Source organism: Ursus maritimus, unplaced genomic scaffold (assembly GCF_017311325.1).
Source record: "Ursus maritimus isolate PB19 unplaced genomic scaffold, ASM1731132v1 scaffold_2, whole genome shotgun sequence".
In the NCBI taxonomy this organism is placed as follows: domain Eukaryota; kingdom Metazoa; phylum Chordata; class Mammalia; order Carnivora; family Ursidae; genus Ursus; species Ursus maritimus.
The window spans coordinates 7,499,998-7,523,614 of NW_024424452.1; the positions used below are offsets into that span (position 1 = coordinate 7,499,998).

Consider the following 23,617-nt stretch of genomic DNA (forward strand, 5'->3'; position numbering starts at 1 on the left):
CGCGGGTCCCAGTTCTGCCACTGCGTCTGCCAAGCAGCCGGCCCTCCCTGCCAGTCTCATCACTTTGCGGGGCCTGCCTCAGGGGTCGCTCCAGCCTGGCCGGAGTAAAAGCGGAGACAAGGGACAGGAGCGCACAGCGTGGCGGCCGGCTCCGGGGGTGGGCGGGGCCTCACCCGCATGATGCGCACGTTGTACATGCGCGTCAGCCGCTCGTCGCTCTCCTCGGAGCTGTAGATCTCCTTCCGCAGCTTCTCCGCCGCCCGGATGTAGTCCCCCCGCGCCGAGTACACCCACTGGAGGGTCAGCCCGCGGGCCTGAGGGTGGAGATGCAGGCTGGGCCCGGACACGGGGGCCAGGACCCCGGCCTAGGCTGGGGATCCAGATGCTGGGGGACCTGGGGACGGGGCGGGACCCCAGGGCCGGCAGGAGGAGGGCGTGTGGGGGATGGGATGCTGGGAGAGGGAAGACGACCTGGGCGGTTGGGAGGGGACCAGCTGGGTCCTAGGGCAGGAGTCAAGGGGCCAGGTTACCAGAGGGGACTAGACCCTAGGGACTGTGGGACGGAGGGGCCGGACCTCTGGATTGGGCCACACTTTGAGGGGATATAGCGCCCCCCACCCCCAGAAGCAGCGTTGGTATCTTGGACCTTCAGGTCCCCAGAGAACTCGTTGAGGCTGCCGATGTGCCTGAGAACCACGTCCCCGTAGCGGCCGAAGTCCAGGGGCAGCAGGTGATCGTGGCTGAGCCGGATCAGCAGCTGCCCGGCGAGCTGGGCCACAGCCTGGGCCACGGCGGGCAGGCGGCCGCGCAGCGCCCTGTGTAGGTTCTCGTATGTGTCGTCCTTCGTGTGCAGGAACGGGTACGCCTGGCCGTCCTGCCGGGACAGGGCGCGGGCTGCTGCAGGGGCTTGGTGCAGACAGGCGGAGGGGCTGCGGCTCTGGGGCAGGGCCGGGAAGTCTCACCTCCATGAAGGAGAACTCGACGGCAGGGACCCCCGCAAAGGCGGTGAAGGAATAGGCACTGCTGTCCATGGGCAGCGGCCGGATCCTGGGAGTGGGCAGGTGGGAGGGCTCTGTGGGATGGGCTCCCCCCACAGCTGTCCTCCCTCCCTCCCTCCCTCCCGGCCCCAACTTACACTTCGGCATCCCAGCTGTGATTGTTGAACACCACCTGCTCATAGAGGGTCTGCCCACTGCGGTTAGGAGAGTCCACCTGGGGGGCAGGGGAGGGGGCAGGGTCAGGCTCTGGCCGCCACCAGCTTCCCTTCATCCCCTGCTCCTGGCCAGGCTCTTGCCTGCTTCAGGATGTTCTCTATGAGGCTGATCAGAAGAGGGCTGGTCTTGGCATGGAACTTGTCGTCTCCTGCAGAGAGGGAGGAGAAGGGATGCCAGGCTCAAGGCTGGGGCCCCGCGGCCAGGGTGCACCAGGGGGCGCCCAGCGGGGGCCCCGCCCCCACTTACCCAGCACTGCGTTGTCCAGGCTCACGTAGACCACGGCTTTGAGGTGCAGCACGCTGAGGTAGCCCTGTGCGTGAGGGACGTGGGGTGTCAAAGCCCCCACCTCTTCCCACTGCCTGACTCCTGGCCCTGGACCCCACATTACCTCCAGCCACTCCGTGGAGCCCACACTCCCAAAGTCACCTCCGTCCCAGCTGATGAAGAGAAGACTCCTGCGGGGCTGGAAGCCTGGAAGCAGAGTGGGTCAGGAGGATGGGCTCCGCTGGACGCCGAGCAAAGACCCATCTTTGTCTTCTTCTGTCCTGCGGCCCTGACTCCACCATCACAGTGAGGGAGCTTGCTTTCATACGGAGTCTCCTGCTTAATGCTTCCCTCGGACCGAGGACTACGGTTATAGCTGACCCTTGAACATGGGTTTGAACTGCGTGGGTCCACTTACATGCAGATTTTCAACTGAGCAGAGGAGTCAGCGCCCCTAACCCTGGCGCTGCTCCAGGGCCAGCTCTACTCTCATGTTTGGATGAGGAAACGGAGGTAAAGTGACTTGCCCAGGGCCATGTAGCTGGGACGTGAGGAAGCCAGGTTTGGAGCCCAGGCCTGCGTGTCCCCCTCTAGCCTGTGCACCTGACCGCCTCTCTGCCCTGTGCTGGCTCAGGCCACAGCCCCAGCTGCCCGGCCCAGGCCCTGACCTTACCATTGCTCACCATGGAGGAAAAGGTCCGCACCAGCTCCAGCAGTATGGCTGTCCCCACAGCGGACTTGGCCGCCCCTGGGCCCCACGCATCCCTCTGGGCCCCGATGACAACGTAATGATCTGCGGGAGGGGAGGCTCTTGACGTCCTTACATTGGCAGCACCCAGAGAGTACCTGGGAGGGCAGTGCTCGCGGGGCAGTCGGCCATGTCCCGCATAAGTCCTAACAGGTTTTCCTCCCTAACGCTTCTCTCTAATCCACCCGCACCCCTGCTCCAGCATTCTCCTCTGAGCCACATCACGGGCCCCCCCTGTGTCTCTCCCTCAGTGCTCGTAGGTACCATACTCTTCGGCTCAAGAACCCACTCTGATTGCCCACCGCTATCTGCGTCTAGTTAGGCTTGAAAGGTTCATCTATCTCATTGGAACTCCCGTTCATGCTATAATATCACCCAACACATGCTTGCTCACCTCCAGTGCTAGGGAACTCACGCCTGTGCTGAATGCCTACCCTTTCTCTGGACAGATTTGACCATGGGATCTACCCACTGCTACCCCCCTCAGTCCCAGATCAGCCTCAACTTGCCAGCCTCCCTCCCTGCTCAGCCCACCACACCCTCCACTGGGCACCACTCTCCCCCACTCCCCTGGGGCCTCCTGCTTCAGCCCCATCTCTAGGCAGGGTTCATGAGTGGCGGCTCCCCTCCTGCTGGCTGTGGGTGATGCTGGGCAAGCGAGCACACCTGGCTCTGAGCGGCCCTCGATGCAGCCAAAGATGTTGCTGATGGGGGTGGAGACCCTGTGGTTGTTGACCCCGAGGTGCAAGCCTGGCCCAGGGCCCAGGCGGTAAGGGGAGCCTGGGAGGCGCCCCTGCCATTCCTGGGGGGCCACAGGGCCTTGGAGCTTCCTGGAGAGAGGCAGGGCAGAAAGTATTGGAAGTGGCAGAGAGGCCCAGGCTATAGAAGAGCCCAGAGCTCCCTCTTTGCTCTTTCCCTCCCACCTTCTGGCTCCAGCTCTACTTCTGCACTCTGCCTGCTGCCTTGGACAGTTGCGCAGGTTATGTCCTGCTCAAAGTGAGCCCGTGCCCAGCCAGAAGATCCATCTTTTTCTAGTTCAGCCAAAAGCACTTTACAGGTTAGCTACGCCTCCTTTCCTCCTCCCCTCCCCGCCCCCACAGGCCCCTCACCTCAGCAGGAGGGAGGCGATGTCCGCACTGATGGGCTGAGCGGGGATATTAGGGAGGCCGGAGGACTGGACTGGCGGGAACTGGGTTTGGTTAAAGGAAGGGAAGCCAGGCGTGTACGGGTCCCCAGTTCCCAGGTGCACCTGTGAGGAAAGGGGTGTCCACGCCAAAGCTGTGAGCTGGGCTCCAAGGAGTAGCCTACCAGCCCCATCCCAGACAAGGAGGTCCAGGTCTGGGGACCCCAAGAATCCACTGCTGGCTGCCCCCAGACTCACATGTCCATACACAGCCCTGTGGCTGGACAGGCTGAGCTTGTGTGGGTCCTGGGAGAAGTCTGCTGGATCGGGGTATATGAGCACTCCTCGGGCCCCAAAGTCCTGGGCACTGGCCACCTGGAGAAGGAAAGTGTCTAACAGACTCCTTCTCCCGGAGAAAACCGATTTGTAAGGGCAGGGGAAGTAAGGAAAAGTGACTGCCTCTGCTCCTATTTCATGGAACCACAGAGAAGCTGTGAACACCGCCTGACCGTCATCATCGTCCCGCCTTCCCCCGTGCCTTGGCATCCCTCAAACCCCACTGTCCTTTGCATTCCTCCGTGTTTGTTCCCCATCCCAACCTCCCGATTTTGTTTCCCGCCAACATTTTCTAACAACCCACTTGGTTCTTTCTTTTCTTTCTCTGACAGCCTCCTAGACGCTTCCCATCTGCCGCTATCCTATCTTGGCGTTCCCCAGCCCTGCACCCTCCCGCTCCACGCTACCCCCTCCCCACCAGGGATCCTCACCTTCTGGGCAAAGCTGATCTCCCCCAAGCGCACCAGCAGGAGGCGCCCCGCCGGCTCCACGCCCCGGGCCCGCAGGTCCTGCAGGTCCTCCGGCCGCCCGTAGTGGGCGTACACCAGCTCTCCCTGGGGATGGGGAGGGCGGTGAGGCGTGCGCTCCGGGTCCCTCCTCTGCCACCCGGGAAAGGGCGCGCGCTGCCCGGGTCCTGGGGACGGGACGGGGGGCGCTCACCGTGGCGTTGCCCGTGGCGCTGTAGGGACAGTAGACGTCGTGGTCCTCCAGCTGCAGGGGCTCCCCGAGTTTCCCAGCCTCACCGACCCAGTGCAGGGTATTGGGATGAGCCCTGAAGAGGAGAGGTGGTGAGCGTCCCCGCGCGCCCCCCCGCGCGCCCCCCGCGCGCCCCCCGCGCGCCCCCCGCGCGCCCCCCGCGCACTCACGGGTCCGGAAACTGCAGCCCCACGTAGTGCGTGTCCATCCACACGTGGTCCAGCTTTTGGCTCGAGAGCGCCTCCCGGATGTCCTGAGCCAGAGAGGCCATCCCGGCCGAGCCAGCCATCCTTTTCCGAAGGCTGGTTTGCCTGAGCGGGAAGAGGTGGGATTGGGGCTCGGAAGGGGAGAGGGACTTCTGGGCGCCTGGAGGAGAGGGAGGGAGGAGGGAATGATGCCAGAGACGTGGGGTGACCCTGGGCGGTGAGGAGCTCCTAAGTCTCTCCCTGACCCCTGCCACCACCATCCATCCGGTCACCACTGGGCTGTCTCTAAGGCTGCCTCCTTCTGCTTAAAGCCCTAGCTTCCGATAGGGTGGTATCCTGCCCACCATCCCTTAGGTTTTTCGTGGTCCAGGCCAAACTCACCGATCTATCTCCAGCCCCCCCCCCACGCACACACATACACATACACACATAGGCACACTGGCCGTGCTCCGCCCCACGCGTGAAAACGCTTTTCTTTCAAAGGACTAAGTGGGCAGAGGCGGCCCTCCATCTACCCCGTCCTCCAGCTGGGTCTCATGGAGACATCTTACACTGTGATTACTGGGATGATAGCGGGGTCCCTTGTCTTGGACACTTCACCCTGTCTTCTTCCATAGTCACCACCTAACTGAGCCTCTTGTCCCCTGAGCAACCCCCTGTTCTTCCATCTCCCCTTCCATGCCCCCACATGGCCTCCCTGCCAAAGGGCCTCACCTTTGCCGTCTCCACGGCAGACTCCTCCCTCCCCGGCGTTCTCATTGAATACCCCTCCACCTTTGGCCTGGGCAGAAACCCAAGCTGTCCCTTGAGAGGCCAGGTCTCCTATGGGGCTCTTGAGCTCAAGAGAGAACTCAGGGTATCATACCACCCAGGCTTGGAGCGGAGGCAGGTTCCTGGCTCCACTGTTGGAAGTCCTGCCCATTTCTCCTCCGGTTAACCTCTCTCCTTTTGAAGCCTGTGCCATCCAGCTCTCCCCTCCTCTGCCCTTCTTCCAGCCAATCGGTCACTTGTCCACTTTCATCAAGGGCTTTGGCATCTGGCTTGGCATTTTCCTCTCCACACCACGGTCCACTCACGTTGTGTCACCGCTTCAAAATCCACATGCAGGGTGCGCCCTGGTCTCAGCCTCCTCCCCTCAGCTCTCAAGAGGACCCCTGCACCCCAGGACTCCGTGATCGCCGTGGCTTTCTCAGTACCATTCCTGCTGCCCCGTCCCGTCCCGATCGAGGAGCTCAAGCATTTGTTTGAAACTACCTCTGTCAGGGCTCCTGGGTGGCTCAGTCAGTTAAGCGTCTGCTCAGGTCATGATCCTGGGGTCCTGGGATCAAGCCCCTCATTGGGCTCCCTGCTCAGCAGGGAGTCTACTTTTCCCTCTCCCTCTGCCCATGTCCCCGCTCATGCTCTCCTTCTCTCTCTCAAATAAATAAATAAAATCTTAAGAGAAAAAAAAAAAAAGAAAAGAGGGGCGCCTGAGTGGCACAGCGGTTAAGCGTCTGCCTTCGGCTCAGGGCGTGATCCCGGCGTTACGGGATCGAGCCCCACATCAGGCTCCTCTGCTATGAGCCTGCTTCTTCCTCTCCCACTCCCCTGCTTGTGTTCCCTCTCTCGCTGGCTGTCTCTATCTCTGTCGAATAAGTAAATAAAATCTTAAAAAAAAAAAAAGAAAAAAAGAAAAGAAACTGCATCTGTCAGTGTGTTCGTAAAATGGGTGCTGCGCCCTGTGGGTTCCTGTGCCTAACAATAAACGTGACGTCCACACTGCAATACAGACAGGCCTTGCAAACAGTGTTAGGTTAAAAAAAAAAAAGTGTATCAAAATTAAAAACACACTGGAGATAGCTATATCTGAGTAGTACGTCTTGGAGTGATTTTTTTCTAACTTTCCTCTTTATATTTTTGCATATGGCTTAACTTTTAAAATAATGAACATAGAGGATTTTATACAAACATTAATGTTTTGAAAAACCCACAGATGCACATAAAACATTACATACATGGCAAAGCCACTTGGGAATTTAAAGGCTCACATCAGGGGCGCCTGGGTAGCGCAGTCATTAAAGCGTCTGCCTTCGGCTCAGGGCGTGATCCTGGCGTACCGGGATCAAGTCCCACATCAGGCTCCTCTGCTAGGAGCCTGCTTCTTCCTCTCCCACTCCCCCTGCTGTGTTTCCTCTCTCACTGGCTGTCTCTCTGTCACATAAATAAATAAAATCTTTAAAAAAAAAAAATAAATAAAATAAAGGCTCACATCAAACACACCAGATGAGGTGCTTCTGGGGGAGGGGATGGGAAAGAGCCGTCAGCGTTAGGGACGGAAATTAAATAAAAAAGCCCTTCCCTGGGGCGCCTGGCTGGCTCAGTCAATGGGTGCTCATGCGATTCCTGATCTCAGGGTTGTAAGTTCGAGCCCCATGTTGGGTGTAAAGATTACTTAAAAATAAAATCTTTAAAAAACAAAACCAAACCCAAAAAAGCCCTTCACTGAGACACTGAACTAGCACCTCAGGAGTATCATAGACTCTGTTCTTTGTACTGACCTTAAAAACAAAACAAAACAAAAAGCCCTCCCCTACATCTGGTCATGATATGCTATTGTTTTAAAGTCTTCATTTCTCTCTTTCCTCTTAGGAGAAAATCCAAAGCAGTTTGTGTAGCCATTAGGGCCTTTTAAGGCCTAAGCCACACCCACCTTGACACGGCAGCTCCCCAAGGCCAGAGGTCAAAATCCAAGCTCCATGATGTGTCATTCAAGACTTTTCTGGGGGCGCCTGGGTGGCACAGCGGTTAAGCGTCTGCCTTCGGCTCAGGGCGTGATCCTGGCGTTATGGGATCGAGCCCCGCATCAGGCTCCTCTGCTATGAGCCTGCTTCTTCCTCACCCACTCCCCCTGCTTGTGTTCCCTCTCTCGCTGGCTGTCTCTATCCTGTCAAATAAATAAATAAAATCTTAAAAAAAAAAAAAAAAGACTTTTCTGGGTCTGTCCCACCGCCTGTCTGGATACTGCACCCCTCTGCTCTCATTCAGACAACCACATGGACCTTCCTTCACGTCTTCCAATAAGCCACAATCTCCCACCCCAGACCCTTTGCACCTGCTGTTCTCTGACCTGAAATGCTTTGCCACCTTCTCTTTGCCTGGTGAAGGACTCACACCTCAGGCTTCAACTCATCACTTCCTCAAGGAAGCCTTCCCTGGCCCCCAATTTAAGTCAGGTCCCCCTGGTTATAGTCATTCCCCACATCTTTTATTTTTCCTTCAAAACAGTGATCCTAGTGATAAATATATGCCATGAACGTGATTATCAGTTCAGTATTGATTTCCCCCCATAGACTGCAAGCTCCATAAGAACAAGGCCCAGACTTTTGTTCTCTGCTCTATTGTCCCCACCTACTTAGCCGAGCACCTGCCACATAGTAGGTGCTCGAAGATATGTGGTGGATAAATGAATGAATGACCTCATCAGTGTCCCTGCGTCCAGCTGCTCACTTCCCTCGCCACGCCCACATGGGTCTTGTCATTACCCAGAATTCCATTTCTGGAATCTTTATCCACTGGGGATTTACTGAGCACCAACTTAATGCCAGGCACTCTGCTAGGTGCTGGACACATCCAGATAAATAGGACACGGCTGATCAGATAAATCTCAAAAGTTCCAACACGCCGCTCTCTGACTAGAGTTGTCCGGGTTCCAGCTTGCTTCTTGACTCCTCTCTACACCTGCCCCTCAACCATACTGAGTGCTCCCGACTGTCCCATTCCTTCCTTCTCCGTCCACCCTGGGGGCGTGCATCACTTCACTGCTTGCTCCCCTCACCATCACCCTCTTGCCTCCCTGCCCTCTGATGGCGTCCCCAGTGCCACACCTCACCGTGGGCCCTGAGAAACCACCCGCCTGCTCAGCCTGTACCCAGACGACCCAGCGTTGCTCAAGAAAATAAGAGACCCTGCATGTTGTTGACCCCACAGACGTAAGGCCTGTGAGCAAGGTGGATCCAGCAGTGTGTCCAAAGAGTAATAACACGCCTCGATCAAGTTTCGCATCGACCACATGAAGACAAGAAAACCGATCAATACCAATTACTACAGAAAATGTAAACTAAAGACATACAGACCTAAATTAAAGCAGAAAAATCAGGTGACCATTTCAGTACATTCTGGCAAAATATTTGAAAAAAAAAAATCCAAACCTGTCTCTCCTTTCCTGATCATGAAGAAGAAGGAGGAGGAGAAGAAGGAGGAGGAGAAGGGGGAGGGGGAGGAGGAGGAGGAGGAGGGAGGAGGAAGAGGAAGGGGCAGAGGAGGAAGGGGAAGGGGAGGAGGAGGAGGAAGAAGAAGGAGAAGGAGAAAGCCAGAAGTAGAAGGAAACTTCCTTGATTCATTTTTAAAAAACTATCCAGAGTCTACAGGAAAGTTCACACTCAATAACAAAGTTGTATAAAGACATTCCTACAAAAGTCAGGAGATAGGCCTACCTCCCGTCATCATTACCTAAAGTCACATCCTCTCTAATGCAATAAGCAATGAAAAAGACACAAAGGGTATAAACACTGAGAAAGAAGTTATGTATCTCTCAGCGTCTATAGCTTATATGACTTTCTACTTGGAAAACCCAGAAGAATCCACTGAAATGCCATTCCTGACCCAAGAGGGGCCTCTGGTGGCCCAACCTCTTCTCTGGACCTACCTGGGCAGATCCTTCCCGATGGGGAAGTGACCTCAGCGAACAAGAGAAACCCCCGACCTGCTTGTGCTTTGCTCTAGGCCTGTAAGGTCTGTGTCTGGCTGGCATCTCTCATAATGCAGATAGAGGTGGATGGTCTGCTCTCATGAATGCATTTGCTTGCTCGTTTTTTTTTTTCTGATTCCTTAAAGTGTCCCTTCTCAGCCCCCCCCCCCCCCCAGAGCTCCCTGCAGCCACGGGTCAAAATCCAAGCTCCGCGATGTGGCATTCAGGACTTTTATGGATCCGTCCCACCTCCTCTCTGGATACTGGACCCCTCTGCTCTCACTCAGCTCCCGCATCTCCCAAGTGTGCCCTGTTCAGACCCCGAGCCCTCTGCTCTCTTATCTCTGGAACACTCTCCCTCTCCTGTGCTCCAAATGCCTGACATCCTTCCCAGGACCATGGAACAGGGAGGCCAGGGAGGCGAGTGGAAGGACTCAGAAGGGACCCCACATCAGGGTCCTGGGAGGAGAGGAAAGGAGGCTGAGTCTAAGTGAGTGAGTGAGGGTTTTCAAGGCCTGGGAAGGGGGCAGGCTGACCCTTACCTGATGGTGTCCTCCAGGCGCCCCTCCCCCAGGTGCCGCAGGAACATGGCCTGGAGGTCGCTCCAGTACAGTGTGCCCTGGTGGGAGTCTGGGCCCGGCTCATAGTTTATGTCCTCGCTGACCACCAACACGTCATCCCCACATGCCTGGCAGGACCCTCGGAAGGACACATAGCCCAGAAGGAAAGCTGAGGGATGGCAAGATGAAGATTCTCCTTGTGCCCCACTCTGGATGCCATAAATCCCTCCAACCCGGGCCCTTTACTGGTTGTGGGGCGGGGGGAAGACTCTCACCCCCAGTGAAGATCAGCAGGGCTGTCAGGACCAGGTAGGGGGCAGTCCTTCGTCCTGGTGCTGCCCAGAGTCCGAGGTTTGGCCTCCCTGCTCGAGAGCCCAGGTCAGGGCCCCTCAGCTCCATGGGGCAGAAGTGGGCTGCTGGCTCAGCCCCCTCCTCCCCGTCTTCCTCTTCCTCCTCCAGGCGCCACTGCTGGGTGCCCTCCACACGCTTGTAGATGGTCTGAGAGGGTCGTGGGGACAACCTTTGCTGAGGGGGAGGGGGGCACGGCGGCCATGAGACTGGGGAAAGAGGTGTGGGGGATGGGGCAGGATCTGGCCATAAGAGCCAGTGACTCTGGAGTGCCCAAGGAGCACAAGGCAGGGGAAAGGGTCCTGAGAGGCAAGCTGGAGGGGAGAGATGGAGGTGGGAAGGGGAGGGGGCGGCCTTGGGGTATGGGAGGGGGCCGAGGGACCTGGAGAGAAGGCCAAAAGTGTCCCCCAACCCCGCTTGGTCTTACCGTTCTCTGAAGTAGACCCCAAAGTCGCTCCATGCTCATGCCCCCTCCTGAGCCCTGCAGGCTGTTCCCCCCACAGTGATAAACCGTTTGTGGGAGCCCCAAGAGGGCCCCTTATCAGCCCTGGCAGGCAGCCTGAGCCCAAGCGGTTCTTCTCCCCCAGAAAGGGTGGGGGCACAGTCCTGGCCTCAGTCCAGCCTTCCAGATATGAACCCCCAGCCCAGGCTAGAGGACGAGGGGCTGTGCCCTACCCTGCCAATCCCTCCACAGTCCCACTCCTGCCCCCTCCCTGCAAAACAATCAATTTTTTGACCTTGGGGCAGACTTTGGCCTCCTAGTTCCCGTCAGGGGTGGGGGAGGGGGGCTGATAGTTGGGGAGGGCAAAAAGATAAGGATACCCTCTCCTGCTTCCACCTCTCCCAGTGTCCTTGGGGACCCCTTCTTAAGCTCCCCACCATGAAAACCTCCCTTCCCCTCAAATCATCTGGCTTTCAGGCCCACCTGTGAGTGCCCAGCCAGGCCTTGTAAACATTAGTTCCCTGACACATTAGTTCCCTGTTCTGACACCTGCCCCCAAGCGATCCTAAACTTAAGTTGTGACAGTGGGGTGACCTGGGGGTTGGTCTGGCCCTGTAGATACCTGTCTCATTGGAATCAGGCTGAAAAGTGGGTCTCAGGCTCCTATTAACTTCTGGGGGAGGGAGGGGCATGGGTGGGAGCATATGGTCAAGCAGGACCAGTGAGTGCTCCATATTGGGGTTCTCCCGGAGCCGTGGGTCAAGGCCCACCAGGCACTGGTGGCAAGAGTCCTGGTCAAGGCCTGGGCAGAGTTGGATGACCTTTAACAATCCATGGTCTTCTCTGGGCACCTGAGTCTCTTTGGTGACGGGAGGACTTGATTTCTACCTGTTTTGGGTCTGGGCACCCCAGGAACACATCACAGACACAAACTGCTAAGTTTTACCCAGAATTTCTCGCAGGGGTGCAGGTCCCCAAGCCCTACCGAGGACCCCCAGACAAGTAGCTCTGGAATAGAAGGGCTCAGGGGCCCGTGTCGAGGTCTCCCTTGGGAAACCTCAGCGCCTACCCAAATTGGGAGAGAAACTCAGAGCTGCTGGGGCGCACCAGTGCCCCAGTCCCCGCCCCATTCTGGCCCCCGCCAAGAGCCGGGAGAAGGAAGACGCAGCACAGCCGGGCTCACCTGAGGGCAGGTCCGCGGAGACTTAGGCACCACCTCCCACCTGAGGCCCGAGGCCCCTCCCACCCAGCCCCCCGCCTCCTGTCCCGCCCAAGCCCAGCCCCGGGGCTGGCCCTGGCTCCGCCCCAACCCCCCTGGGGTCGAGTCTCCAGCACCTAGCTGGAGGCCTTTGCTCCTAGCTGGGGGCCTTCTCGCGGGCCTCTGCCGGAGCCTCACTGCGTGATCCTCCCTGCGTCGCGGCCCCTTTGAAACCTGAGGCTTCTGTGGCTCCTGGGGCTCTGCCCCGGCCCGCAGACTTTGCCCCGGCGTCCACCGTGGGGTCACCAAGGGACGTAGGTGTGGACCTCCCCTCGCCTCCCCCCAGGGCCTCTGTCCCCACTCCCGCCCCCCCCCGCAAGGATGCCAAACTTTTTTTTCTTAAAACATTTTTACTCCTTTCAACCCAGAAACATCACAATCTAAGCGGACGGGAGGGGAGGGGCAGAGACGAGGGCATGGGGTGGGGGCTTCGATCTGCGCTGGCGGAGGCAGAGCGGGGAAACCCTCTCCCCGCCTTCGGCGTCCCCTACCCCACCGCGGCTGGATGGCGTGTGGGTGTTGAGGGGGCGCCCTCAGGGGCACTTCCGCTCCACGCACTGCTTCCCTCCCTCCTCATATTCCTGCTTGGAGATCCACATCTGCTGGAAAGTGCCCTGGGGGCGGGGGACGACAGAGGACCTCAGGACGCCCCCGGAGGAGGAGGGGGGTCGCGCCTCCCCCCATTCCACCCGTGCAGGCCCTGCCTCTCCGAAACCCTCCTCCTGCCTTCCGACCCCGCCCAATCCCTTCAGCAGCAGCGACCTCCCCAAGCCTCCCAGCCCTCCTTCACATTCAGAGGGTGAATACCCCCACTCCTGTAATTCAATCATGACGTTGATTCATTCATTCAACAAGTATTTATTGCACATCTGTCTGCCCTGGGCCACCGCTGGGCTAGAGCTGGGTAGGGGAGCTTACAGCCAGCCTGCCCCCCCCCCCCAACCCCTTCCCCAATGCCTCCTGCACCTATCACTCCATCAGGCCTTACAAACTTGTCCAGTCTCCCATATTCCCATGAAGAATCTTTCCTCCACCCTCACTGGAGTTCTCTTCACTCTGCACGCCACCCCCTCGTTGAACCTTGCCCCTTGAGGGTCTCTCAGCGCTGGGCATCTCAGACTGTCCCTTCTCTGATGGTTGCTTAATCCCTGCCTGAGAGCTAGTGCCTCGTGCCCCTGGTACTGTCCCTGTTTCTCTTCCGGGCTCACAGTTCAAGCCTTCCGGAAGCAGCTCACCCACTCCTGGGAGTTCTGCTCATGCACTGAACCCCTATCCCTCCCTCATTCTCCCATTGCTGAAGCTAAATACTAGACCCAAATACTCAGCTGTGCTTTGGACACCTCTTTCTGAGTCCCTCAGGGCCGCAGACTCGGCATGCCCACCACTGAGCTCCCCCAGGCCTGGCTCAAACCTGCTTTGGTGGTCTTTCTCACCTTCTCTACCAGTGCTGGCCAATACTGTGGTCACTGAGCACTTGAAGTGTAGCTAGTCGGAACTGAGATGTGCTCTACCATTAGAAAATACACAAGGGATACTGAAGACTAAGTCCAGGAAAGAGAATGTAAAAATCTCATTTTTATATTGATCACACATTGAAATGATAATATTTTGGATATATTGAGTTAAATAAATGTGTTCTCTCTCTCTCTTTTCTTTTTTTTTAGATTTTATTTTTAAGTAGGGGCATCTGGCTGACTCAGTTTTTAAGTAATCTCTACACCCAACATGGGGCTCGAACTCACAACCCCTAGATCAAGGGCCGCATGCTCTACCGACTGAGCCAGCCAGGGGCCCCAAATAAAGAATACTCTTTAAATTTAACCTCACGTGATTCTTGGGGCTCTTTTAAAATACGGCTACTAGAAAATTTAAAGTTGCATATGTGGCTCGCATTACATTCCTGTGGGACACAGCTGCCAGGAGCTAGCATCCTGGGCGTCGTCCTGGACTCTTTCTCTCTAACTTTGTGTATCCACACGCTGCCCACATTCTGTCCGTTGAACCTCTGACGAGCTCCGGGTTCCACAGCCTGATACCCACTCCTCTGTCAAGCCCCAGTCACAGTGGAGACCACAGCAGCTCCGTTCAAGCCACTCTCCACTCTGCTGTCCCAGCGAGCTTCCTGCATTCGGGTCCAACTGCGTCTGCCCATCGCCTTTGGTCTCGCCTGCCTCTCTCCATGGCCCAGACACCCTCTCTCCCTCTTTGCCTCAAGAGTTCTTACTCAGTCTTCTGTCTCAGCTTGAATGCTCCTCAGGAGGCTCTTCGTGACCCCTGAACTAGATCAGGTCCTCCCTTGAAGGAAGACCCCCACACTTTGTGGTGACTTCCTGCTTAATGCTCTCAGCCTCTGGACGGGGTCTGCTCCTGGAGTGGGGACTACGTTGGGCACACAGGTAGGCCCACAGGAATTGTATGGCTGACAGGTTCCCGGCCCCCAGCTGACTTCACACTGTCAGCTTCCTGTATTTCTGACCCTTGTTTCTGTCTCCTTGGGGGCTGCCCCTCTAGGAGATGTCCTTCCTGCTCTGTCATGGCCCTACCGTCCCCTCTGCGTGGCTGACACCCGTGAGATAAAGTTTGCACCTCCAGCCCCCTGTGCCCAGCAGCAGGCCCAGACAGAACTCCCCACCTACTGCCCCAGAACCAGCCTGCCTGTCTCCTTCTCTGTCTGCCTCTTGCCCAGCACCCCATCCTCACTAGGACTCACTCTGACTCCGGGACAACAGAAGGAGCCTCCTCGCAAAGTCCTCCCGTGTCCAGCTCACAGCCTGATCTCCAAATACTCATGCCTGACGCAGTCTTCTCAAACACACCTGGGACTGTCCCATTGCTTCCTCACCCCAAACCTTCAGGGTCTCCCCTCTGCCTCATGCACAATCTCAACCCCAACCAATCTCTCCACCTTCCTGTCCTGCTCCCTGATTTGTCCTGATGGCATATTCACCCTTCTGGAAGCACTGACTGCTCTTCCTCAAAAATAAATGTTTGTTGAATGAATGAATAAGGAGGCACACAAGGGGATGGGGCTGTCTGGGTCTGCCCCTCTCCCACAGTCAGTGCGAGGCCAGGCCCCTTCCCTCTCACCAGTGAGGCCAAGATGGAGCCCCCGATCCAGGGGCTGAACTTGCGCTCCATGGTGCTGTTGCTGGCGATGAGCTTCAGCCGCATGCTCTGGGGGGAAAGAGGGGCTGGGGGAAGCAGACACCTGGGTTCTGGGAAGGGACAGGGCTGGAAGTGGGGAAGACTGGGAAGCCACAGGGGGAGGGGTCTGCTCTGGTGGCCAGAAGGTTTGCTGTTGGGGAAGGAGGAAGGACTGGGACTGGGTCCTGAAGAGCTAAGCCAGGTCCCTGGTTGGGGTGGGCTCCTACCGGCGGGGTCTTCTGGGAAAGCTCTCGATTGAGCCTGTCCGTGAAGCCCTGGAGCAGCGTGTTCCCGCCTGTGACAATGACACTGCCATACAAGCCCTGAGAGCAGAGAGGAGCAGCATGCCTTCAGGGCACAGCCCCTCTGCGTCTCCCCACTGCTCTTGTGCCCCTTTGCCCAGACACAGGCTCACCCGGGCCTCACCGGGCGGATGTCGATGTCACACATGCCGATGCTGGTGGTCACCACGTGGCCCACACCAAGCATGGTGTTCCCCGACAGGCCCTGCCGAGAAAGGTGACCTGGGTTTTGGGCTTCTGCCCTCTCTTCCCGGACCCCAGTGATCCTTCCCAGCCCTGCCCCCCATGCCGGCATCCGGGGACTCCAACCAGCCCCCACCTCAATTCCCTCCACCTGGGCCAACCTTGACATTGGAAGGATCAAACAGGCCCTCGGGAATGCGGAGCCGCTCGGCGCCGTAGTCTGTGTTGTAGCCGTTGGGCATCTCGTAGTGCACTGTGGGCATCTGCGCGGCCACCCTGACCAGGAAAGAGAGAGACTCTGCCTGGGGTGCTCATAGAGGACCAGAGGTACCCCCCGGAGTCCCGGGCCTGTTCTCTTTCCCACCCCTGGGCTGTGGGGTCCACTTACTGCTCATCGTAGGGCGAGTCTGAGACCTGCAGCACAGAGGCCTGGAAGTCCTGAATCACCTCCTGGGGACCCAGGGAGCTGGTGAGGGCCTGGTCCCCCTCCACAGCACCGCCAAGCAACCCGCCTGCAGGGCCTCTCAGTCCCTTCCCCTCTACTCATGGCAGGGGCCTAGGAGCTGGGGAGGGGCCGGGGCTGTTTCGGGGGACTCTCTCCTCACATTGCACATGTAGTTATGCCAGGACTTGGAAACCTGGGGTAGCTTCTCCTTCTTCTTCCAGTTTGGAGGGGCACCCTCCCGTACGGGTTCCTGTGGGGCACAAAGCCTATGAGCACCCTTCCCCACTCCACCCCTGCCCAGCACCCCCCCGACCACACCTGTGCTCCTGCAGCTAACAGGAACTGGGTTCTTTGCTCTGTTGCCCAACAAAAGGGGTTTCTCCTTCTTCCCTGTCAAAGGAGAGAGAATGGGGAGAGCCTGTCCCCATGTCTGCCACTCAGACAGCAGGTACGGCTGACCTGAAAGGCCCCAGCCAGAGAAAGCTGAGGGCATGGGGAATACAGTGGGAGACGAGAACCTTAAAGAAGCAGCCTTTTCCTGAGACATGTTCCATGTGGGGGTCCAGGGTGGACCCTTGTATGCCATGTCTCAGCACTCACAGCAGCCCTGTATGCTGCTATTCACTTCACAGGAGAAGAAACTGAGGTGCGGGGAGATTCGATCTCCTGTTCTAGGTCACACAGCTCTCACATGGCAGAGGCAGACCTTGAACCTGGGTCTAACCACACTGGCCCTCACACATCTGCTACCAGCTGGCTGGTACCACCTTGGCCATGTCCTTCAGGCTGTCCGATCTCTGAGGCCTTGACTGTAAATTAAGGAACTGGATCCAGGCTCCTCTGGGGACCCTGTTGCTCCCCTCTCTGACGTCTAGCCTGTCCTTGGGTCAATAGTCATAGGGTGAGCGCCTACAACCCCCAGAGGCCGCACCTTGGCTGCAATCATGTAAGGCGGAATGATGTCAATGGCCATTTCTTGGAAGAGTTCCCGGCACTGCATGGAGATGAAGTCCCCTGCCAGGGGTGACTTGACAATGCCTGGAAAGGAAGGGGGTGTCAGGGCCTGGTCCCCTCCCCAAGGCATCCCCAACCCCTCTCGAAGCCCACCTTGCTGCAGGACATAGCCATCATGTACTGGAATGGCTGTGGTGTGGGTGGCCCCACTGTCCAGCACCAAGCCTGTGGAACGTCCATTTGCAAAGCTGGTGCAGGATGGGTAGGTCAAAGAGACAGCAGCAGCAAGTGAGGGGACTGGGACTCTGATTCGGCCTGGTCACTCTCTGCTCTCCTGGTCCAGCCCATCCACGGTCTGCAAATCTCTCATTCTGGTTTATGACCCATCACTGGAGAAAGGCTCCTGAGACCCCTGTCTCTTCTTTCCTGTCTGAATCACAACTTCTTCCTCTTTTCCTTCCTTCTGAGCTCCCAGTTTGTTTTTAGTATTGGTTCAGTGCTCTGTGGGCTCCTTGAAATGAGGGGCCATATTGCCCCAGTGCCTAGCACAGGGGTCAATGCAAGGCAGAGCCTTAAAAAATGAGGAAACTCCTCAGTGTTATATATTCCTCCCTGTTCTCTCCAGTCCCAGCCCCTGCTGTCTATGTGGTCCAACTCTCTCTTTCTCTTTCTCTCTGTTCAGCCTGATCCAAGGAATAGGAGAGAGCTGCTGATCTGGCCACCCCAGGGTCAAAGGCACTTAGCCCACAGGGGCCCCTCTGCACTAATGGAGCACAGGGTAGGTGTCTGCCCATCCAGGACACTGATCTCCACAGAATCAGGTCCAGCCTCCAGCTTGGCACACCATAAACCCCGCCCTGGCCCTCCACCCAGCCAGGGCAGCTCAAGCCAGAGGATACGCGGTGAGCACAGCCGTCTTGCATAAGAAGAAGGCAGGAATGTTGTACTGCTCGAACATCAGCTCTGTCAGCTTCTCCCGCTTGGCCCGTGTGTTCCACTGGGGAGAAAATGCAGGAGGGGAGGATTCAAAAAGGGAGAGGCACAGACCCAAGCGCGTGTGCACACACACACACTTTGGACTGGGGACAGAGGTCGGGTCTTTGATCCACACAGACCCTTAGAATGTGAGAACTATGAAGAATTTTAAAGATTACAATCCAAACCCAGCTAAAGAAAACAAAACTCAGAGAGGAAGAGTGACTTGACCAAGTTCACACGCAAAGCCCTTTGTAGAGGTTGGTAGAGTCATTGTCTCTTGATTTCTGGCTCACTGTTCTTTATTGTACAATATACACTTCGGGCTCCTTTGAGCTTCCAGTTTATCCCTCTTCCTCATTTTAATCATCTCAGAGTCAAGAAAGCTGGGAAGAGGATTTCTGGTAGAAATTGTTGGTGGAATACAAACATCCAATTTTATCCTCTTCCAAGATTCCAGCAAAAGTATAACAAAGGGGTAATTTAGGGGCACCTGGGTGGCTCAGTCAGTTAAGCATCTGCCTTCAGCTTAAGTCATGATCTCAGGGTCCTGGGATAGAGCCCCGCATTGGGCTCCCTGCTGCTCAGTGGGGATTCTGCTTCTCCCTCTGCCTCTCCCTCTGCTCATGCTCTCTCTGTCTCTCTCTCTCAAACAAATAAATAAAATCTTAAAAAGGGGGGGCAATTTAAAAAAGACATAAACCAATGGCGCCTGGCTGGCTCAGTCTGTAGAGCACGCGACTCTTGATCTTGGAGTCATGAGTTCGAGCCCCACATTGGGCACAGAGGTTACTTTTCTTAAAAGGGGGTGGTCCCAGAGTGGTGGTGCAGTTGGTTAAGCATCTGAGTCTTGGTTTTGGCTCAGGTTGTGATATCATGGTTGTGAGATTGAGCCCCTCACTGGACTCTGTGCTCAGCGTGGAGTCTGCTTGAGATTCTCTCTCTCTCTCCCTCTGCCTCTCCCACTTGTACTCTCTCTGTCTCTCCAAAAGTAAAAAACAAACAAACAAACAAACAAACCAAACAAAAAACATAGAGCCACAAAAGCCAACCAGCACATGAGAAGATGCTCAACATTGTTAGCCATTAGGGATATGCAATTCAAAAGCACAATGAGATACCACTTCATACCCGCTAATAATTAAGAAAAATAAAAGGATATAGAAAAATTGAAACCCTTGCACATTGCTAGTAGGAAGGTGAAACGGTTCAGCCACTGTGGAAAACAATCAGTAGTTCCTCAAAAAGTTAAACATAAAATTACCATATGACCTAGCAATTCCACTCCTAATTATATATCCAAAAGAACTGAAAACAGGTACTGAAATAAATCCATATACATAACTGTTCATAACAGCACTATTTACAATAGCCACAGATGGAAACAACCCAAAAAGCCGTGAATAGATAAACTGGAAAAACAAATTGTGGTATAGCCATACAATGGAATGCTACTCAGCCATGAAACAGAATTAAATAATGATAAATGATACAGCATGGGTGAACCTTGAAAATATTATACTAAGTGAAAGAATACGGACATGAGAAGTCACATGTTGTATGATTCCATTTATAAGAAAGATCCAGAATAGACACATTCATTGAGACAGAGAGCAGATTGATGGCTGCCAAGGGCAGGGAGAGTAGAGAGAAACAGATTGATGAAAATGTATTTTCTTTGGGGGTGATGAAAAAGTTGGGGAACTAGATGAAGATGATGGCTACACAACATTGTGAATGTATTTCGTGCCACCAAACTGTTAACATTAAAAAAGTTAATTTTATGTTGTGTGAATTTTACCTAAAAAAAGAGAGGTAGAGATAGACAGACACCCTCAAGGTTTGGGAATAATAAGGAAGGAGAAAACAGCAACTAGTGTTGAAGGTTGGAAATCAGATAGTTGGTAACTGTCTTAACAGATTCAAGAACACTGACTCCTGAGCTGGTAGTGGAGAAAGCCAGGAATAACCTTTGTCAAATTGCAGAATCCTCAGAGGGTTCAGGAAGTGGTAGTTTTGGGTACCTCTGGCAGTTAAGTTTAAGGGAAAGCTAAAACTAGATTGTTTAAAGCCATTCAAGCAACAGCTCCTGAAACTCTCTCCCCAGTTCCATATCACTGGGTTATTACCCACCCCAACCTCTGCAGAAGACTGGAAGTTTATTCCCTAGAGTAAAACTGAGGGTCTCTGGACTGGTGGGACACTTGACACAGTCAGGAGTGAAGACACTATACTTAAAACAGAAGAAGTAAGTGATTCCATGCATATTAAATGGGGAAAGCCCTGGCCCTATTCCCTCACTTGGGTCCCAGAAAGGGGGTGGCCAGGCCTGTCTGTAGAGTACAAGTCCTCCCTGTGGGTTACATCAGAGATCTAAAGATGCCAATTAACAGAGGCTGCCTATCAGTCATCCCAGGCAAGTCATCCTATAGCAACATCCTCGATCATCACAGTCAATGAGTGCCCTGCCCCACACAGCTTCCAATCAGTGCTTCAGTCAACCACTTGCAAACATAAGCAGAAAACCAAGGATTTTTCAGAAATCTGAGAAAAGCCTCAAAAATGAGAAAGAGACCCCACCTCCCCCCCAAAAAGGTACAGGTGGAAAAGAAGCAATTTGGAAGAACAGAGATCATACAGAGAAATGAAAACTTTCAAAAACAGAAACAAAACTAATAATATTCTGAGTGACCTAACAGATGATATTGCACCCATGAAGAAAGGATTGGATGTCCTAAAAAGTAACATTCGTGGAACAAAAAAGAGCTCTTGGAAATTGAAAATACAGGAGGAGAGATGAAAAACTCAATAGAAGCGTTGAATAAAGTTGAGGGAATATCTTGGAAATTAGAGGAAAAAAGAAAAGGAAGGAAAACATAAGAAAAAAAGATAAGAAAATGAGAGGACCAGTTCAGGGGGTGCAAAATCCAAACAATATTTTCCAAAAGAGAGAACAGAGAATATTGAGAGAAATAAATAATCAAATAAGTAATTAAAACTACTTAATTGAATAATTACTGACTTATTTTTTCACAGAATTGAAAGACATAGGCTTTCAGATTGAAGGGACATATTGAGTGTCTAGAGCAATGGATGAAAATTAAACAATACAATATTGAGAAATTATACAACACTGAGGACAAAGTGAAAATTCTATAAATTTTCACAAAGAAAAACATTACACCAAAAGATCAGGGATTAGATAACTCTGCCTTTTTGTTGGCAACAGTAGATGCTGGAAGACAATGGAAAAGTACCTTCAAGATTCTGAAGAAAAAAATTATTTCCAATCTGGAATGTTATACCTAGCTAAGCTATCAATCAAGGTAAGCCATGCAAGGTCTTAAAAATTTTACTTCTCATGACCTTTCTAAGGCAGTTACTAGAGGACGTGCTCCATGAAAACAAGGGAATACATCAAGATAAGAAGTAATGAGATACAAAAATAGGATTTCTAGCACAGGAGAGAGGTGAAGAGACGCCCTAAGATGATGGTGAAGAGAGATGTCGGGATTGAGAGTTATGTCCTCTGTGTAGAGGGCAACAAGTCCAAAGTGGAGCAAATCAGTGCGTCTTTGGAGAGATTTCTTCAAGAAGATGAAATTGATAGAATACCTAATGGAGTTAATGTTTTGAGGAAGGATATAGATAACATAAGCGATGGGTAATAAGCAGATGAATAATTTAGGGTCATATTATTAAATAAATAGAAAGCTAAACAAAATAAAAACCAGCACAATTTTCAGTTCTAGGAAAAACAGCTGTGCAGGAAAGAAAAGTGACCATAGTTTATTGCCCGCCTCAGACCTGATTGGCATACAGAAATATAAGTGTAAATACTGAATAATGATTTTTTTAAAAAATCTAAAATACAACCGTATTTAAAGATGGGGAATGAGGGAAGTGTGTGGTGTGAGCTGGAGGAGGAAAGAGAGCTCAATGTTTCTTTTCTTTCCTTCCTTCCTCTTTCCTTCCTTCCTCCTTTCTTTCTCTTTCTTCCTTTCCTTTTCTTTCTTTCTTTCTTTCTTTCTTTCTTTCTTTCCCTCCCTCCCTCCCTCCCTCCCTCCCTTCCTTCCTTCCTTCCTTCCTAGAGAGTGCACACGCTCGAGGCAGGGGAGGGGCATAGGGCAAGGGAGAGAGAGAATCCCAAGCAGGCTCCAGCTCAGCGTGAAGCCCTAGGTGGGGCTCGATCTCAGGACCCTGAGATCATGACCTGAGCCGAAATCAAGAGTCCCAACATTCTACCAACTGAGCTACCCAGGTGCCCCTCAATGTTTATTTTCTACAGTGGGAAATTGATGCCTAAAACTATAAAATCCACAAGAGCATTTTGAGTGTGATATTTGGAGGTATGGAAGAACATGACAAAACTCATCTAAAAGAAAAGCAGTTGCCTCTGGAAAAGGGGAATGGAAGGAATCTGATATGAATGGCAGTTTTTTCCTTCACATACTTTATAAAGCAAATTGGTTATGTGCATATATAACACTGACAAAAATTTTAAGTTAAAGAGTCCAAAAAGGACTTTGGGGGTGGAAGGACAGCAGTGGATAAGCCTGAATGGGCAAAAGATATGATGGATAAAACAGGAGAAGAGAGAGGGATAGAGACTAAAACCAGGGAGAAAAAAAGTGCTTGAAGATAGTGGAGTTGGAAGAAGTCTGAGAAGTGGAGTGATGGATGGCAGATGCTTTCGAGGGAGAAGTGAATGGCAGAAAGGAGGTAGGAAGCCCCTGGGGCTGGACTAGGGTTTGGGTGAGGCACTTACCGGGGCCTCTGACATGAGCACTGGGTGCAGGTTGGGCTCGGACTTCACGTGTTTACTGTAGGTGTGATCCAGGATGGCACGGAAGCATTCCCAGTCCTCAACTGGGGCCAGGAGACCAGTGTGGAGAGATGAGGGTAGGCCAGCAGGGGTCCAGAGACAGGAGGCAAAGGAAGGAGGGAGGCCAAGTCCAGGGGAGGGGAAGTGAGATCAGTTCCAGCAGAAATCCCCCCTTTCTAGGAATCTTTCGGGACCCTGGGCTGGGAACCAGGCAGCTGTGGGAAGCTGTGAGGGAATTCCTGGGATGTGGGCAGCTGCAGGGTAGACTCCATGGGTGTGGGGCGATGTGTCCCGGGCTGTGGTGTGTGGGCTCCGGGTCTGTGGCCGGAGATGGTGGGTGGGGGCTCCTTACTCATGCCATTCTTGAGGGGCGACATGACCTCCGCTCCATCCCGAGGCACATGCAGGGCGTTGGTGTCGATGTGGAAGATCTTCCCTTTCTTCTCTTTCTCCCCCTCCAACTCCAGCCCACCCCCCTCCTCGGCGGCCAGCAGCCCCACCGTGGTGGGGAAGTCAGCCTGGAGGGGGCATGGGCAGGAAAATGGATCAACCCCCTGCCCCTGTCCAGGCCCATAGCAAGGCCCTCAGCCCGCCCCTGGGCTTACTCCCACATTCCCGCTTTGCAGAGCTTTTCTCTGTGTTGTGAGAATCCTGAGTCACTGGGAAGCCTGGAGGGGAATCCGGAGCCCCTAGGATTTGGGGACAGGGCTGGAAGGCTCACCTTGGGGCAGTCCTCCCCAGCGTACCCAGCGCGGACTGAGAAGGAGCCAATGTCAAAGACGAGCGCCCCCACCTCATCTGTGCGGGGAGACAGGTGTGTGAGGGGACCTCTCCCAAACTCTGCCTCCCCCCCCCCCCCCTCCACCCC

The 23,617-nt window shown here is 54.4% G+C and overlaps 2 protein-coding genes across 2 annotated transcripts in view; both read right to left on the reverse strand.

Annotated features, from left to right (window-relative positions):
• TFR2 (transferrin receptor 2) overlaps positions 1-10,884 on the reverse strand; it is a 14,271-nt gene extending 3,387 nt beyond the window's left edge. The window contains exons 1-17 of the mRNA XM_040634867.1: positions 10,649-10,884; positions 10,149-10,398; positions 9,856-10,042; positions 4,552-4,692; positions 4,346-4,457; positions 4,117-4,239; positions 3,608-3,724; positions 3,336-3,475; positions 2,893-3,056; positions 2,152-2,271; positions 1,603-1,685; positions 1,461-1,524; positions 1,295-1,362; positions 1,136-1,212; positions 963-1,047; positions 647-874; positions 174-314 (exon numbers count right to left, since the gene is read on the reverse strand). Coding sequence (XP_040490801.1) covers positions 174-314; positions 647-874; positions 963-1,047; positions 1,136-1,212; positions 1,295-1,362; positions 1,461-1,524; positions 1,603-1,685; positions 2,152-2,271; positions 2,893-3,056; positions 3,336-3,475; positions 3,608-3,724; positions 4,117-4,239; positions 4,346-4,457; positions 4,552-4,692; positions 9,856-10,042; positions 10,149-10,398; positions 10,649-10,687 — 2,139 coding nt within the window. The 5' untranslated portion in view covers positions 10,688-10,884. The remainder of the gene's footprint in view (positions 1-173; positions 315-646; positions 875-962; positions 1,048-1,135; positions 1,213-1,294; positions 1,363-1,460; positions 1,525-1,602; positions 1,686-2,151; positions 2,272-2,892; positions 3,057-3,335; positions 3,476-3,607; positions 3,725-4,116; positions 4,240-4,345; positions 4,458-4,551; positions 4,693-9,855; positions 10,043-10,148; positions 10,399-10,648) is intronic.
• Positions 10,885-12,348: 1,464 nt separating this feature from the next.
• The window catches only part of ACTL6B (actin like 6B), a 13,414-nt gene continuing 2,145 nt past the window's right edge, over positions 12,349-23,617 (reverse strand). The window contains exons 3-15 of the mRNA XM_040636546.1: positions 23,471-23,547; positions 23,102-23,267; positions 22,693-22,793; positions 17,849-17,946; positions 17,103-17,197; positions 16,927-17,033; positions 16,156-16,245; positions 15,939-16,000; positions 15,712-15,826; positions 15,492-15,572; positions 15,293-15,388; positions 15,009-15,095; positions 12,349-12,535 (exon numbers count right to left, since the gene is read on the reverse strand). Coding sequence (XP_040492480.1) covers positions 12,455-12,535; positions 15,009-15,095; positions 15,293-15,388; positions 15,492-15,572; positions 15,712-15,826; positions 15,939-16,000; positions 16,156-16,245; positions 16,927-17,033; positions 17,103-17,197; positions 17,849-17,946; positions 22,693-22,793; positions 23,102-23,267; positions 23,471-23,547 — 1,256 coding nt within the window. The 3' untranslated portion in view covers positions 12,349-12,454. The remainder of the gene's footprint in view (positions 12,536-15,008; positions 15,096-15,292; positions 15,389-15,491; positions 15,573-15,711; positions 15,827-15,938; positions 16,001-16,155; positions 16,246-16,926; positions 17,034-17,102; positions 17,198-17,848; positions 17,947-22,692; positions 22,794-23,101; positions 23,268-23,470; positions 23,548-23,617) is intronic.